At 41.3% G+C, this 15,543-nt stretch overlaps 1 protein-coding gene across 1 annotated transcript in view; it reads left to right on the top strand.

Moving 5' to 3' along the window:
* Positions 1-15,543, top strand: part of EIF3L (eukaryotic translation initiation factor 3 subunit L) — a 602,285-nt gene that overhangs the window by 235,146 nt on the left and 351,596 nt on the right. The window contains exon 8 of the mRNA XM_044089965.1: positions 11,982-12,153. Coding sequence (XP_043945900.1) covers positions 11,982-12,153 — 172 coding nt within the window. The remainder of the gene's footprint in view (positions 1-11,981; positions 12,154-15,543) is intronic.

Here is a 15,543-nt window from a genome sequence, read left to right as displayed (position 1 = left end):
CTTCTACAGCTTTTCTAAGGGCCGTGGCAACTAAGGACATTTTGGAGGCAGCTACTTGGAGTTCAGTACATACTTTCTCTAAGCACTACCACCTTCCTCTCTACTCTAAATCTAGGGCTGGTTTTGCCACTGCTATTCTACAGGGCATTTTGACAGCTCCTGCTTCTCTTTGATTTGCCATCCTCCCTCACCTCTGCTTTGGGAATCTACCCAAGTGTAAGGACTGCAGCAATGTGAGATGAAGAACATAGTACAGTTTTGTACCTACCATAAATGTAGATGTTCGAAGATCCACATTGCTGCAGTCCAATTTACCCTCCCTCCTTCCCTCTGTGTTTGGGGTGTTTGTGTGGTTAGGTTAGTACTTTATTATATAATTGTTAGAAGTTGTACATAGTTTGGAGTGTAGGGGTGTTTAGTGTTAGGTGGTGTTTGGATTTTATCCTTTTTAGGGTCTTCTGACATCTGGGGCAAGAAAAGACTGAGGATATGACGTTGGTCATGGGCATTTATACCCTGACGGCCTGGCGTCAGTTTAATGCGCCATGACCGACGTCAGCCATATACTTTGGTATTCGGGCCGACCGAGGACAGCGCTATACCCAAGTGTAAGGACTGCAGCAATGTGGATCTTCGAACATCTACATTTATGGTAGGTACAAAACTGTACTTTAGTTCAGTAGGAAGATGATTCCAGTACTTACCAATGGAGTTGGAGAAAAGGGCAGCGCCATCACAGTTATTAGTTTTAGTTAAGGTTACTAGAAGTTTATTTGAGGAGCGAAGTGAATTGAGGTTGGTATATGGAGTAAAGAGGTTGGATAGTTTTGGAGTATTATTGGGATGGTAGAAAAACCTATGGACAAATGTAAGTTGGGAAAGAAGCAATGAGTTTTCTAGTTCAAGCCAGTGAAGTTGTTGTAGGTTTAGACAGTGATGAGTTCTAAATTGATTTCCGGTAACAAATCTGGCTATGCTGTTATAAGTGTTGGACAGTTTAGATAGGTTAGTTTTCTTTAGGTTAGTGTAAATAGGTGATGCATAGAGAAGAGTGGAGGTCAGATGGGAGTGGGCAAGTGTAGCTTTGGCTGTAGGAGTTAAGAACGTTTTGATTCTGTCTAAGGAGCCCAGCTTTCTGTTTACAGTTTTAATAGTATTATTAATGTGATAATCAAAGGTGAGGCAGTTATTTATTGTGACACCTAGCAGCTTGGTGGTAGAATCAGGTGTTATAAGGGTGCCATTACTGGAGGAAATAGAAAATTCTAAAGGGGGGACTTAGTAGTTGGCTTAAATAGGAGGAGTTTGTTTTTTTTAGCATTCAAAAGTAGGCAACGTTTTAAGAACCAAGACTCTACATTGTTAAATGCATTTCGTGTAGTAGTTTGTAGTTCAGAGATCGTTTTAGCAGAACAAGTAAGTGTGGAATCATCAGCATATTGTATGCATGTGGCCTGTGGTATAGCTACCTGAAGGTCATTTATGAAAAGGGAGAATAGAAGCGGACCAAGAATAGAGCCTTGGGGGACACCAAGAGAGATCGGTAAGAGAGAAGAGAGTTTGTTATCCCAGAGGACTGCCTGTTTCCTGTTATTGAGGTAGGAAGTAAACCAATGAATAGACTTGGGTTCTAGAGAAAGAGATTTCAGAATTTGTATGAGCAGGGGGTGATTGACCATATCAAAGGCTTTGGAGAGGTCTAAAAATAGAGCTGATGATAAAATATTATTATTACGGTTTTTATTGATGAAGTCAGTGAAGGAAAGGAGAGCGGTGGTAGTACTATGAGACGGTCTAAAGCCATGTTGGCAATTAGTTAGTATGTTATGTTTAGTTAGATGGTTCATTAACTGATAGTGTACACATTTTTCCATAATTTTTGCAAGTGGTGACAAGAGTGCAATGGGCCTATAATTAGTGTATTCAGTCGAGCTACCTCCCTTGTGTAATGGGATAACATAAGAGATTTTCCAGATATCAGGGATGGTTTCTTTACTAATGGTTCTGTTTATAAGGATAGATATAGGATAGGCTATTTCACTTGCTGCTTTTTGAAGAAATTCGGATGGTAGCTGATCAGCAGAGGGAGTGCAAGGTTTAAGTTTTTGGATGCATTTTTGTATAAAGGTGGTAGGGATAGGTTGTAGTTTAAAGGTAGGACAATTAAGAGATGAGAGATCCGGGATACTAGAATAGTCAATGGAGAGGTGTGAGGCCAGAGAGTTAATAGTGTCAATAAAGAAGGAATTAAAGGTATTGGCAGTTTCATGGGCTGAGTTATTGTCTGACCCAGGGGGGGGGGGGAGTTGTAGTCTGTCCAGGGTGCAGAAGTTTGTTTAAGTAAGTCCAGAATTTCCATGGATTGTTATGATTTATTTTCTGATTTTGTGTTTTATGTGTTGTCTGGTTTGTGATGGGAAGTGCAGGTTGTTTGGGTGTCTGCTTTGGAGGTCTCTGATGCTTTTGCAGGTTTTTATTTAGAGCCTCCGAGTGTGATTTTGTGTATTTGTGTATTTTTTTTCCAGTGCTGTTTTAGTAGGTCTGTGTACGGCTGGAATTGTGGTGCAAGTGTTAACCTGCTCCTCTTGACTGTGTTCCAGTCTTGGGTGGAGACAGCTTAGCCTGCAGTTTGGCTGTATAACTGCATCTCTCACATATGTTAGTGTTTTGTGGTAGGAGGAGAGGGTTGTCTGTGTACATGAGGCAGTTGTAACATTGCCTCAGGATACCCAGATTCACCAGCTGGACTGGAGAGTGCACCTGAAGTTGCCCTTTGGTCATGCCTGAATAATAGGGTGAGCTGCTTAGTCGCTTGGTTGGTGAGGGGTGAATAAAGAGCCTTGCCCTGCTGGGCAGTCAGTGTCAGGGTATATTAGTGCTTGCTATTAGGTCTGAGCAAGTGCTGGGCTGTAAGATGCTTTTTGAGTGCTTAGGTCGAGAGAGAGGCTAGTTTCAAGGGAAAAACTGAAGAGGAGACTTAGTTGAGCTGGGAATAATTTAACCATAGCTAACCGGCACTGCACGGTGTGCAAAATCGTGCAAACGCGGTTTTTATAATAGGGAAAGAAAGAGATAGAAATTAGCCCAAAATGGCCAATAAACTACTAACTTCTGGGCTGGAACCACTCCTGCAGGGGACAGATAGGTTGTTCGAAGCTCCCCTCTCTCACAGGTGAACAGAGAAACTTCCTTCTATCCATGTAAGGTATGGACAACTCAGAAACTAGTATCACAGCCCTGAATTCAACACTAGCCTGAAAACTGGACTATACTAGCTTAGAAAGGTGGGAAACCAGGAATGTTTTTGTTTTTTTGTGTGTTTTTGAAAAGATAAGGCAAAAACAGTAAAAAAAAAAATACACTTAAAACAGCTTTAAACGATTACAAACGATCAGAAAAGGCTATCGCACTTTAGTGTATAGCCTACAACAGTTAAATTATTTAAACAAAAACAACTTTTTAAATGTGCAGGCAGTCAAATAAGTGCAATAAGTGAAAAAAAAACAAGTTTTTAAATCACCGTAAACACTGGAAAATCTGCGTTTAGGTGGAAAACAGTTAAGTACAGCAAGAAAGTACAGAAAACTGATACTTAATCACTCTAAAGTCTCTCTCCTAAGCTAGAAGGCTCGTTTCAGTGTAAGGTTTCTAGTGCTACCCAGTAGGTTAGTTGTTTCAGTTTAAGGTTTCTAGTGCTACCCAGTAGGTTAGTTACAGGAAAGATGGGAAACAAGCGCAGATGTGGTCTTTTAAACCAGAAAGTTGAAAGAGATGGGCAAACTGTCCAAATGGTCAATAAACTACAATTTCTGGGCCAAGAACCTCTCCTCTCGTGGTAGACAGGCTACCTAGTGCTTACCGCTCCCACTGATAAGCTAGAAGGCTTTCCTTTCTTCGAAAGAGAAATGACCATTTCCATAATCAGTGCTTCTACATATAAATCGATGTTAGGTTTAAGATCCTTTTTTTTTTTTTTTAACTGATCTTATTGCCATGATCAGGATTCTTCACTGTCAAGTAATGGCTATATCTTTATAAGAATGCTCAGTTTTCTATTATCACTAATCTTTTTATGCACAATATACGATTTAATTCTTATTTAAAGCTTACCAAAACGTTTCCTTTTACTCAGGTTTCTTTCCTGTATGTTCATGTTACAGTAATTCAAATGTAGCCATTTTGCACATAGTTTTCTTATTGACATTAGATCGCAGTTTCTTCACTGGGGTCAACCCCAAAATCTTTTATCAACTCAGTATTAGAACATGAAATTTGTTCTGGCAACAGTGTATTTTAAATTTTAGGTTGAACTTTAATAAGTTATTATTGCCTATAGTAGTACAGTATTGCTCTTTCTGATGACTCAGTAGACTAATCTGGAAGAGATTTCTTTGGCAAGATTTTCTTCCTGTATAACAGTGTTATGCAATCTCTTGTACTCAAGAAAATTAAAAAAAAAGTACTGACTGGAAGCCACGATGAAGAAGATTGCATCAGATTGTCATGGACTTGTAACTTGGACCTGTTTTTATGTTTTACTTGGAGGAACTTGTTAGTTTTTGTTTTAAAATATTCTGCAAATGTTGTTAGTATTTTATTTCTTTGAATGCCAGTTAACCAATGTAAGTATTTTGTGTACATGTATGTATAATATGTATACATGTTTATATGTATATGTCTGCGTGTGTATGTAGAGAGAATTTGTATACATACACATTTTTTTTTACTTTTGCTACATATTGAAAAATATTTTTTAACAAAAAAACTAGTTTTATGCTGTCAAATTTCTACCACAGTGCTAAGAAATTCATCATCGTTTGTGCAGCTTGCTAAGTGATTGTACAGATAATGCTTTATTTATATTGACTATAGTGTTTATGTTCTGCAGCCATTTTAGCAAGGGCAGAATTAGTTTCATTAGTTTCTGGCTTTTCCTTATGTTGATGGCAGGATGCTTTTAAGTTTCATTTGAAAGGAAAACAAAAAGATATTGCAATTTGTAGTCTACATACTTAGGCATCTTAGTCAGGTTTAGTCTTATGTGTTCCACTAGAATGATTTTTGTGGAATCTGAGAACTTACTCGATGAAATTTAATGGTGCAAAGTATAGAGAAAGAAGCAGCAGCACCATTTTCAGTCATACATATTTCTTTTATAACAGTTTCACTGAGCCTGAACTCAAGCCATGCTGCTGTTCTACCAGACCAGCGAACTGCTGATTTTTGATGACATTTTGTAGGGCACTTAGGAATATTATTACCTGCCTCCTGTACACAGAATTAATAAAACTTTTGTCTACCTTGTGTTCTGTTTCTTCATTTACATACATGAGTTTATTTACCATTATGTGCCCTATAGTATTACATTAGGTAACACTTTCCAAAGCTGTTGAGTCACACAGCACACGATAAGTAACAGGAATGAGGCTTGTATGTATTTTTAATGTAGGTTTTATGTATTTTTAATGTGTGTGTGTTGTGATTTCTCATGCTGATTAGCAGTAGTAATTTGTATCCATTTGACTGCAGGGCAGATCCAGTTTGTCTAGTTTGCCCTTTTAAGTGCATTTAGCATTCTACCTCCCCTACATACTTAACTTCCTCCTTACTTTTTCTCCATCTGTCCCATTTCCTCTTGAAAACCTTTGAATTCCCTCAGTACCATCTGCAACAGTAATGCTAGTACTTCAGCTTAGTTGTGAAAATATTTTTAACTGTGCTATTGTAGTCTATACATTAGCAGTAATAGTATGAATCTTGTGTAGTTTAGCAGATGTTCTTCGTGTTTCACTTTTGCAGTCATTACATTTGGGTAATCTGCTGGCAGGTTGCCCTTAGTCGGCCTGATTAACAAAGTCTTGGGTCCTGCATCGGTTGCTGTCCCTTCTTCCATGACGTCAGGTCGTCAGGGGTATAAAACACGCAGCTGACGCCATTACATCAGTCTTTCTTGCCGTGCGGTGCCCGAAGCAGAAGTAGTTCGCAAGTGCCGGTTGGCCGACTCCTGAAATTTTCGTTTTCGAGTTTCACAACCGAAGTCTTCAACTAAAAGCTAAGTACCCCGTTGGGAAACTTTTCCTTGCTCCTTACCGATGTCAGTAAAAGTTAATAATTGCATTACTTGTGGGAAGCAAATACCTCATAAGGATTTTCATTTGTACTGTATTCCTTGCATAGGCCCTGACCACAACGTGCCTTGCTGTCGATTTTGTGCTAAATTTATTCAACGCACGATTAAACATCTGTATATTTTTGCTTCTAAATATTTTGGCTCAAGATTTAATTATCCAGAAATGTCATTGGTTAGCAATCCGACTACCGGAATACCTAAAAAAAATGCAAAGAAAAAGACAGGGACAGACCGTCAAGGTCCAAAACCAACGACTCTTCTCCTAAGCCAGTCGCCGGTACTCAGTGAGACGCTTTCGCAGCCCCTGTTACTCGCTGCTTCTGATTCGCAGGCCTCTATTGAGACCCATTCGGAGTCCAGTATGCCACAAGATGCTTCAATTATGGACCCCGCGGGTGTCTCTACCTTGGATGGGTCCGGAGCAGCTCTGCAGGCACCGGCTTCTGAGGGGTTTTCAGGCCTACAGATTTGTATATTAGACCGACACCATCTTCAAAGCTAAGGCCAAAATCTAAATCTATGTCTAAAAAACCGACGCCTGGGCCACGTGCAGGCCCCTATGCCTAAAAAACAAATGATCAAAATGGCTGAAGATTTAATTACTCTGATCAGGAGTAGCCAACCCTCGCCTTCTAAGAGGCCTAGGCAAGACATTTATTATGAATCTTGTGAACAGGATTCTGTTTCTTCTGACTCTTCTGATGAACAGGATTTGTCTATTCTTACTTATGAGGACTCTGATGCAGAGGATTCCATTCCTTCTGCCTCGACCCCTGAGGATTTTTCTTTTGGGGAAACTTTACATGCCTTAAGGGAACATTTCCACCGGGAAAGTCAGGATTTCTTTGAATCTAAAAAGAGACTTAGGGATTTTCTTCTACTTCCTCAGCATTGGCCTTTGGCTATACCTCCTGTTCTAGACATTGTTGATTATGTTTTTTCAGAATCTAGTATGACTCCTGATTCTCTGCCTCTTGCTCCTTGTAAGTCAAACGGATACTACAGGGTTCCTGACTCCCACAAATTCCTTTTCAAAAACCCTATTGCTGATCCTGAAACCATTTCTCAGGGTCCCAAGGGCATTAAGGCTTCTACTGCCAAAAATCCTACCCCTTTTGATAGAGATTCCAGGGTGCTGGATAGATGGGGTAAGAAGGTTTACACGTCTGCAACCTTGGCAATCGGGGCTTTAAACTGTCAATTTCATATGCTTAAATATCAACAGCATATCATGGGACTACTTAAACAGAAAATGATGTTAATCTCTGATTGTGTGGAAAATAAAGAATTGCAGGATTTATTGCATTCAGCTGAACAATTTGGAAAACATACTTTGCAATGTGGTTTTGATTCCTTGGAGGTCTCTTGCAGGGCTGCTGTAACTGGATCTGTGCTAAGAAGGCATGCTTGGCTCAAAGAGCAAACTCTGCCTGACCATGTTAAAGCAAAATTGTTGGATGCTGCTTTACAGCAGGACCGTCTCTTTGGTAATAAGGCTGAAGAAGTGTTAAAAAAGATGGAAGATAAAGCTAAATCTATGCAAACTGTGAAAGATTTCTTACAAGTGCAACCTCCAAGATTTAGTAGGCACTGGCCTACTAAGAACTGGTCCTTTCCAGTCCCCTCGAGAGCCGCTCAAGTCAAATCAAGACATTCCAAAGGCCCCAGGTTTCAGTCACAAGGAACATTCAGAACAAAACAATGGGGTGCCTCCACCTCCAAAGCTGGAAGCAACAAGGCACCCTTCCTATGGTAAACAGTCTCGATTACTTCCCTCTACAATCACCAAGCACTTACCTCTTAGCCGCCCCTTTGGGGGGAAAGCTAGCACTTCATGCACAAAACTGGCAACTTATTACCCAGGACAAATGGGTTTTAAATATAGTATCCCAGGGATACAGATTTCACTTCCACACATTGCCAATCCCAAACAGATGGCCAGGTCTGCCCTCAAATCAGTGGGCAGAGGCCCAGAAACAAGTTCTGTCCCTCATGAACATGGAGACTATTCAGCCAGTACCAGAAGAGGAAAAGGGACAAGGTTTCTATTCCAGACTTTTCCTGGTACCCAGAAAGGACAAATCATGGCATCCAATTCTGGACTTATCCACTCTAAACACATTTCTGGGCATTCCAAAATTCAAGATGCTGACTCTTAAACAGTTACTACCTATGCTAGGCAAAGGTGCCTGGTTGGTAACTCTAGACTTAAAAGAGGCTTACCTGCATATCCCAGTCAGGCAGTCTTGCAGAAGATAACTCCGCTTCAAAGCAGGCTACTTGCATTACCAGTTCTCTGCACTGCCCTTTGGCTTATCAACTGCACCCAGGGTCTTCACAAAGTGCCTGGCACCAGTAATTACATTTTGCAGGCAAAGAAATATTCAAATATATCCATACCTGGACGATTGTCTAATTCAGGCAGAAAAAAAGGACATTCTTCTAAAGCATTTGGCGTTTGTGAAAAGGGTTCTAACTTGTCTAGGGTACACCATAAACAAAAAGAAATCACAACTGGTACCCTCTCAAAAAATTACATTCCTGGGTGCAAGCTTGAATACAACTGCCCAGATGACTTACCTTACGCCAGAAAAGCAAATTCAATTGATGACTTACTTCAAACAGGTGACCACAAAAACCCTGCTATCTGCAAGACAAATTCTCCAAGCCTTGGGGTTCATGGTCTCCTGCATTCTTCTAATTCCATATGCAAGACTGCCTATGAGGAAACTTCAGTGGTACTTAAAAAGTTTATGGAGTCAACATTGTCACAGCCTGGAAACAATGATTCCTATTATACCTTGCCTGCAACTAGAGTTCCTATGGTGGGCAGAGGCCTGCCACCAAAACAAGAGACTACCATTCACTCCACCCCCTGTTGCCCAAACCCTAACAGACGCATCAGACTATGCTTGGGGGGGGGGGCTCATCTGGCAGGGAAGTACATTCAGGGCAAATGGAGCCCAAATCAAATGCACCTACATATCAGTCAGAAGAGATGCTAGCTGTACAGAATGCTCTGACAGCCTTCAAGGACTACCTTCATCCAGGACAACTAATGATAAAGACAGACAACACCACAGTTAAGTGGTACATAAACAAGCAGTGGGGTACACATTCCTACCCCCTTTGCAGACTAGCCATGGCATTGTGGAACACTGCCTTGACCTATCAGATACAACTACAAGCTCAATTCCTGCCAGGAAAGCAAAATACTCTGGCAGACGAACTAAGCAGAAATCTTATGGACCCACACAAATGGAAACTGGAACCACAAGTTTTCAACATATTGACACGCAAATGGGGGAACCCAGACATAGATCTTTTTGCCTCACCCCAGAACTATCAGTTGGACAAATTATGCACAAGAATTCATCACAAAAAAGCTTGGAAAGTGGATGGTCTATCATTCAGCTGGAAAAAAACTATCAGTCTATGTTTTTCCCTCTCCTTTGCTCTCCAAAGTTCTACTAAAAGTCAAACAGGACAAGCCAAAAATGATTCTGATTGCTCCAGACTGGCCTCGCCAAGACTGGTACTCACTCCTGCGCAATGTGTCACACCTTCCTCCGTGGCACCTGCCACAGACACCTTACCTACTGTCTCAGCAGAACTACCAAATTCTGCACAGTCCGCTCCAAACTTTGAATCTTGCAGTGTGGCTAATCAACTAATTTCACCCTTGCCATCCTTCAGCAAACCAGTGATGGATGTCATTTTGGAGGCTAGAAGGCCTAGTACTAGAAAATTTTATGCTGACAAAAGGAAAATATTCTGTGCCTGGAACCAATCACAAGGGATAAGCACAGCGATGCCCAATATTCCTCAGATTCTGCAATACTTAACTGAAATGCTTCCCAAGGGCCTATCTTTTTCTTCCATAAAAATCCATGCCTTTGCCATTTCAGCTCATTACAACACAGAACCTCCCCTCTTCTCTCATCCTCTGCTAAAGCAGTATGTCAGAGGGGCCAAAAATGTAAGACCTCCCAGAAGAGCACCAACTCCTGCATGGGGACTCAATTTTGTTTTGGAAAAACTCACTCTCCCTCCTTTTGAGCCAGCTGCTACTGCAGACCAAAAATTTCTGACCTGGAAAGCAGCTTTCCTTTTAGCTGTCACTTCAGCTAGAAGGATTTCAGAATTTTAGGCTTTTATGGCAGTGGAGCCTTTCATTGTTTTTCATCCGGACAGGGTGGATCTCAGGACCAATCCATCTTTCATGCCTAAGGTGGTTTCCAGTGTGGCTCTTAATCAGACCATTCATCTGCCAACTTTCTTCCCCAATCCAGAGAACAAGGGTGAGCGGATTCTGCATTCATTGGATGTACACAGACAACTTAGATCCTACTTAAACAGGACAAAATCTCTAAGAAAATCTGAATAACTGTTGGTGGCATTTGCTGCAGGGGCAGAGGGAAAGGCTATTTCAAAGCAGACGGTTTCCAAATGGATAAGCCATTGTATTTATTTCTGCTATATGCACCATGGTAAACCTATCCCCAAGGGGATCAGGTCTCATTCCACCAGGGCTGCATCTACTTCTGCAGCCTTTCTCAGGGGGTTTCCTACCAGAGACATTCTAGAAGCTGCTACCTGGAGCTCAGTTCATGCATTCACCAATCATTACCATTTACCTCTCTTCTCTAAATCCAGAGCTGGCTTTGCCAGTGCTGCCCTGTAGGGCCTTATAGCTGCTCCTAATGCTGTATAAATCCATCCTCCCAACCATAACTTTGGGATTCTACCCAAATGTAATGACTGCAACAGTGAAACACGAAGAACATAGTACAGTTGTGTACACTTACCATAAATGTAGATGTTTGAGTGTATTCACTGTTACAGTCCTGGTTACCCACCCTCCAGCCCCCTTTTTTCGTCTTGCTCTCTCCTTTCTTTTACTATGCTTAAAAGCCTTTTTGGGGGTATTTGCTTTTGTCTGGAGGTATATTTTTTGTGTTTTAAATTATATACTCATATATATATATATATATATATATATATATATATATATATATATTTTTTCCTCCCCATTTGGAGGGCACCTGACATTTGGGGAAAGAAAAACTGATGTAATGGCATCGGCTGCATGTTTTATACCCGATGCCCTGACGTCCTGGAAGAAGCGACAGCAACCGACGCAGGACCCAAGACTTTGTTAATCAGGCCGACTGAGGGCAACCTGCCAGCAGATTACCCAAATGTAATGACTGCAACAGTGAATACACTCGAACATCTACATTTATGGTAAGTGTACACAACTGTACTTTATGTAAAATGCAGTTGTAGTGCTGTGGTAGCGTTGTCACCTCACAGTAAGATGCTGTCCTGTTCGATTCTCAGCTAGAGCGTCTTTTGCGTGGAGACATGCGTGAATGGACGTACCTTCGTTGAAGGTTGTGCGTCAGAGCTGGCAACTCGGCACATAAAAATCTACTGCCAATCATTAGCGGACCTGAGTTCCGCTGTGGCGACCCCTAACCGGGAAAAACTGAAAGACACAGCAGCAACTTGTTAAAACTTTTCTCCTTGGATTTGTGCTTCAGATGGGCACTGTGCAGTGGGACTAATCTGATCTCCAAAGTGATACAAACAGCTTAGAAGTGTTTGCTGCTTTGCAGTAGTCATATTTTTTATTTAACTGTCAGACAACTGGCATTGACTTTTCATTTATTTAACAAATTTGCAGAACTACAGCAAATTGCAGCATTGTTATGGTTAGTCTTTTGTATCTCAAGTTGTCTTGTTTGGATGGATCAGTCTCTTTTAAATGTTGCTATGTGAAGTATAGTAATGGAAGCGGATGTGTGTAACGTTTACATCAACTAACTGACTTTGTTGCTTTCTGTAGTTTCAGTCATTCAGTCAGTACAGATGTAAAACTGCAAAGAAGACTACGGAAGAGATTGGATTTATTTGTGATCATCCCAAAGTTTGGAATGTCCACAGTGTACTAAATGTCCTCCACTCATTGGTTGACAAATCAAATATCAATCGGCAGCTAGAAGTGTACACCAGTGGAGGTAAGTGTCGCAATATCAGTGAAATCCCAGATGCTGTGCATTTGCATTGTGAAGTCTATTCAGAGCTGTTAACTTGAGTGTTATTTCTTATAGCTATGCAGCACTATCTTGTGATTTGCAGCTTGGCTTGTACAAGCAGTAGACGAATTTGGTTACCTTGGGCATGTTATAATTGTAGAATGTGTCTGGAGACATGACCTTACATGGACTGGTGTGTGGTAGTTGGGCTTATGCCACAGACAAACAAAACTTTCTCTGGCTGCCAAACACACCAACCAACCAACAAACACTTCCCAATGTTTGCTTTGTATAGCCGTGGCTTTTCTTTTTTTTTTTCTTTGCCATTGCAGAGCATAATTTCCCAAAGAAATTATCCCAGGCTACTCATTATTTTTTGAAGAGAATAGTATGGTTTTCTTACTCTCTGCTATCATGACAATTTTTGCAAAACTTGTTTTTTCTTATTCCCTTTGAGCTTGGACATAGGTCTTCCATTGCCATTTTTCATTAGGTCTTCTCTGTTTGCTAAATGTTTGTCTTTCAGCACAGACTGTTAAGGTTTTCAGTTGCTAGAAAATTGCTGCTTTTGTAGCCCAGTGTTTCATTCACCTTATCCTCCATTTGCCTCATGTGACTGAGCAAGTCACTTAAGCAAGCACTGCTCCTAAGCAATATGTGAAAATAGTATATGTGGATTATTGCTTTATTCTGGTTAACAAATACAAAATAAGTGAAATAAATGTGCCTGTGAGCAGGCCATCATTGACCTTCAGAAGAGACGGCTTGTGCTGTTTGTGACAGTGTGACACACAGACTGTTACTTTTACCCAGTGAACTGGGTTTCTGTCTCAGAAGCGTTGTATTGTTCAGCAGGAACCTAGTTTCCTAGTGTCCTTCTCTTCAAAACATTGCAAATAGTGTGGGTGTGTGTGTAACCTTTTAACTGGAAAAAAAAATCCAAAGATATATTTGAAGCAATAGATTGTGACTCCTTCCCTCCATCATGGTGGGTGCTGTTGCTACTTGTTAATGTTAATAATAAAGGGTGCAAGTGACCTATTTGGAGTTGGTTAAAACCCCCTCTCCAACTGTTCAGGTCCCAGCTGTTTTCTCCAAAGTCCTGTCACTCCAGCTCCTTTAAGGCAGTCTGCTTTTTCAACTCATCAGCTTTTCATAGCTTTGCGGTGGTGGTGCTGTGTGGTAGTGTTGTCGCCTCATAGCAAGACGTTGTCCCGTTCGATTCTCAGTTAGACCATCTTTGTGTGGAGGCATACATGAATGGGGCGTGCCTTCATTGAAGGTTGTGTGTCAGGGCTGGTAACCCGGTACGTAAAAATCCACTGCCAATCATTACTGGACCGGAGTTCTGCTGTGGCAACCCCTAACCGGGAAAAGCCGAAAGACACAAACAAACATGTAGATTCATTGCCTGCCATTCACACCTTCAGCCCATGTTTACATAGACCAAAGGCAAGGATCTTCTGCATCTTTTAAGCTGTAGTTTCTTTTCCTGCACCACTGTTTTTTTCTGGTGGCATTTGGTCCTGTTGTCAGGTCTGGAGCCTTTTGTTTTTTGTTTTTTTGCTGCTGACTGCATTGCCTCATGTTTTTGTTGTTTCAGCAGTAGATTTCCTGGCCTCTTGTTACCTCAGTTCCTCCTTCCTCCTACCAGGCACAGGTTTGGTTAATGTCTGCTTTCTCCATGCTGGTTTTACTCACTGCCAATTTTTTCAATGCAAGTTTACTCAATGTCAAGATTTCTGGTATTGCTTTACTCAGAATTAGCATTCCCAACATAATTCTCATTGGTGCCAACATACTCTGTCTCTCTGTTGATGGTGGATATGAATTTTCTGCATTCATTTCTGGGATTGTAGCTTTTTCAGTGCCATCTGTCAGTCCAGTGCATTCCTTATTCTAGTGTGTGAAATAGTTTGGTGACACCTCTGACTGTCTGTACATACAAAACTTCTCCTTTCATCCTCTGTATTTATTTTGGTATCCTGTTGATGACTAATAAGGTAGCAGATTCTTCAGAGTCCCAGAAATTACTATAGCAGATCAAAATATCTCTAGTTAGAAACTAGTCCCCCACTTGGAGATCTGAACTGTGAGGAGGTGGCCGCTTCCCCATGATGTCCCCAGGTTTGGGGATTTCTTTTGATCAGACAACAAGATAAACTTTTTAGACTCTCGCGTCTCTCTTTTTTGGCCTTGAAGTTAGTGAACACCATAAGAATGTGGAGGAACAAGGCAAATTCTTAGTACCGTGGTTTTTAAATTTCAGCATGCACAATGTCTTTTAAGAACACAGTGGCACCAGCATCTGATATGGTTCTAGGGCAGTCCACAACAACAAGAGGATACTGAGAACAGATGGTCCCAATAATATGAATCCCAACAGAGTCATAGGCCCAGAAGCTGGAGTTTGTCCACAGAAGCTTTGGTGGGCCTCACAGTGGATCAAAGCAGTCTTGACTCCCTTGCTTTTTTACCCTTTTTATTGAGAAGCAGATGATCTTCGTGTTTCACTTTTGCAGTCATCACATTAGGGTTATCTTCTTGCAGTAGCCCTCAGTCGGCCTGATTATCAAAGTGTTGGGTCCTGCGTTGGTTGCTGTGTCATCTTCCAGGACGTCAGGGGTAGAAAACATGCAGCCGAAGCCATTACACCAGTCTTTCTTGCCGTGCGGTGCCCGAAGCAGAAGCAGTTCGCAAGTGCCGGTTGGCCGACTCCTGAAATTTTCGTTGTTGAGTTTCAGAACCAAAGTCTTCAACTAAGCTAAGTGCCCCGTTGGGGGCAAATACCTCCTAAAGATTTTCATTCATACTGCATTCCTTCCTTAGGCCCTGACCACGACGTACCTCGTTGTCAGTTTTGTGCCTTATTTAAACAACAAACTATTCATAGTCTGTTTATTTACGCTTCTAAATATTTTGGTACTCTGTTCAATTATCCAGATATGGCGTTGGTAAGCCACCTGACGACCGACATTCCAAAAAAATGCAAAGATAAAGATGTTCTTCATCTCACATTGCTGCAGTCCTTACATATGGGTAGTCCGCTGTCCTCGGTCGGCCTGAATACCAAAGTATTAGGCTGACTTCGGTCATGGGCGCTCAGAACTGACATCAGAGTGTCAGGGTATAAAAGCGCATGACCGACGTCATATCCTCAGTCTTTTTTGCCGCATGGTCCGATGCAGAAGCAGCGTTGCAAGTGCCGTTCGGCGTTCTGAAATTTTCGTATTCTGAGTTTCAGACCGAATCCAAGTTGGGCTAAGTACCCGCTAGGGAATATTTTTGTTTTTTCTTGCCTCAGTTAATTACCGGATGTCAGAAAAAGTGAATAATTGTATTTCTTGTGGGAAACAGATACCGCATAGGGAT

The sequence above is a fragment of the Protopterus annectens genome, chromosome 1.part0 (assembly GCF_019279795.1).
Source record: "Protopterus annectens isolate FY-2018-M chromosome 1.part0, PAN1.0, whole genome shotgun sequence".
NCBI lineage: Eukaryota > Metazoa > Chordata > Ceratodontiformes > Protopteridae > Protopterus > Protopterus annectens.
The sequence above is the reverse complement of the archived record's forward strand: the minus strand, read 5'-3'. Positions and strand labels throughout refer to the sequence as shown.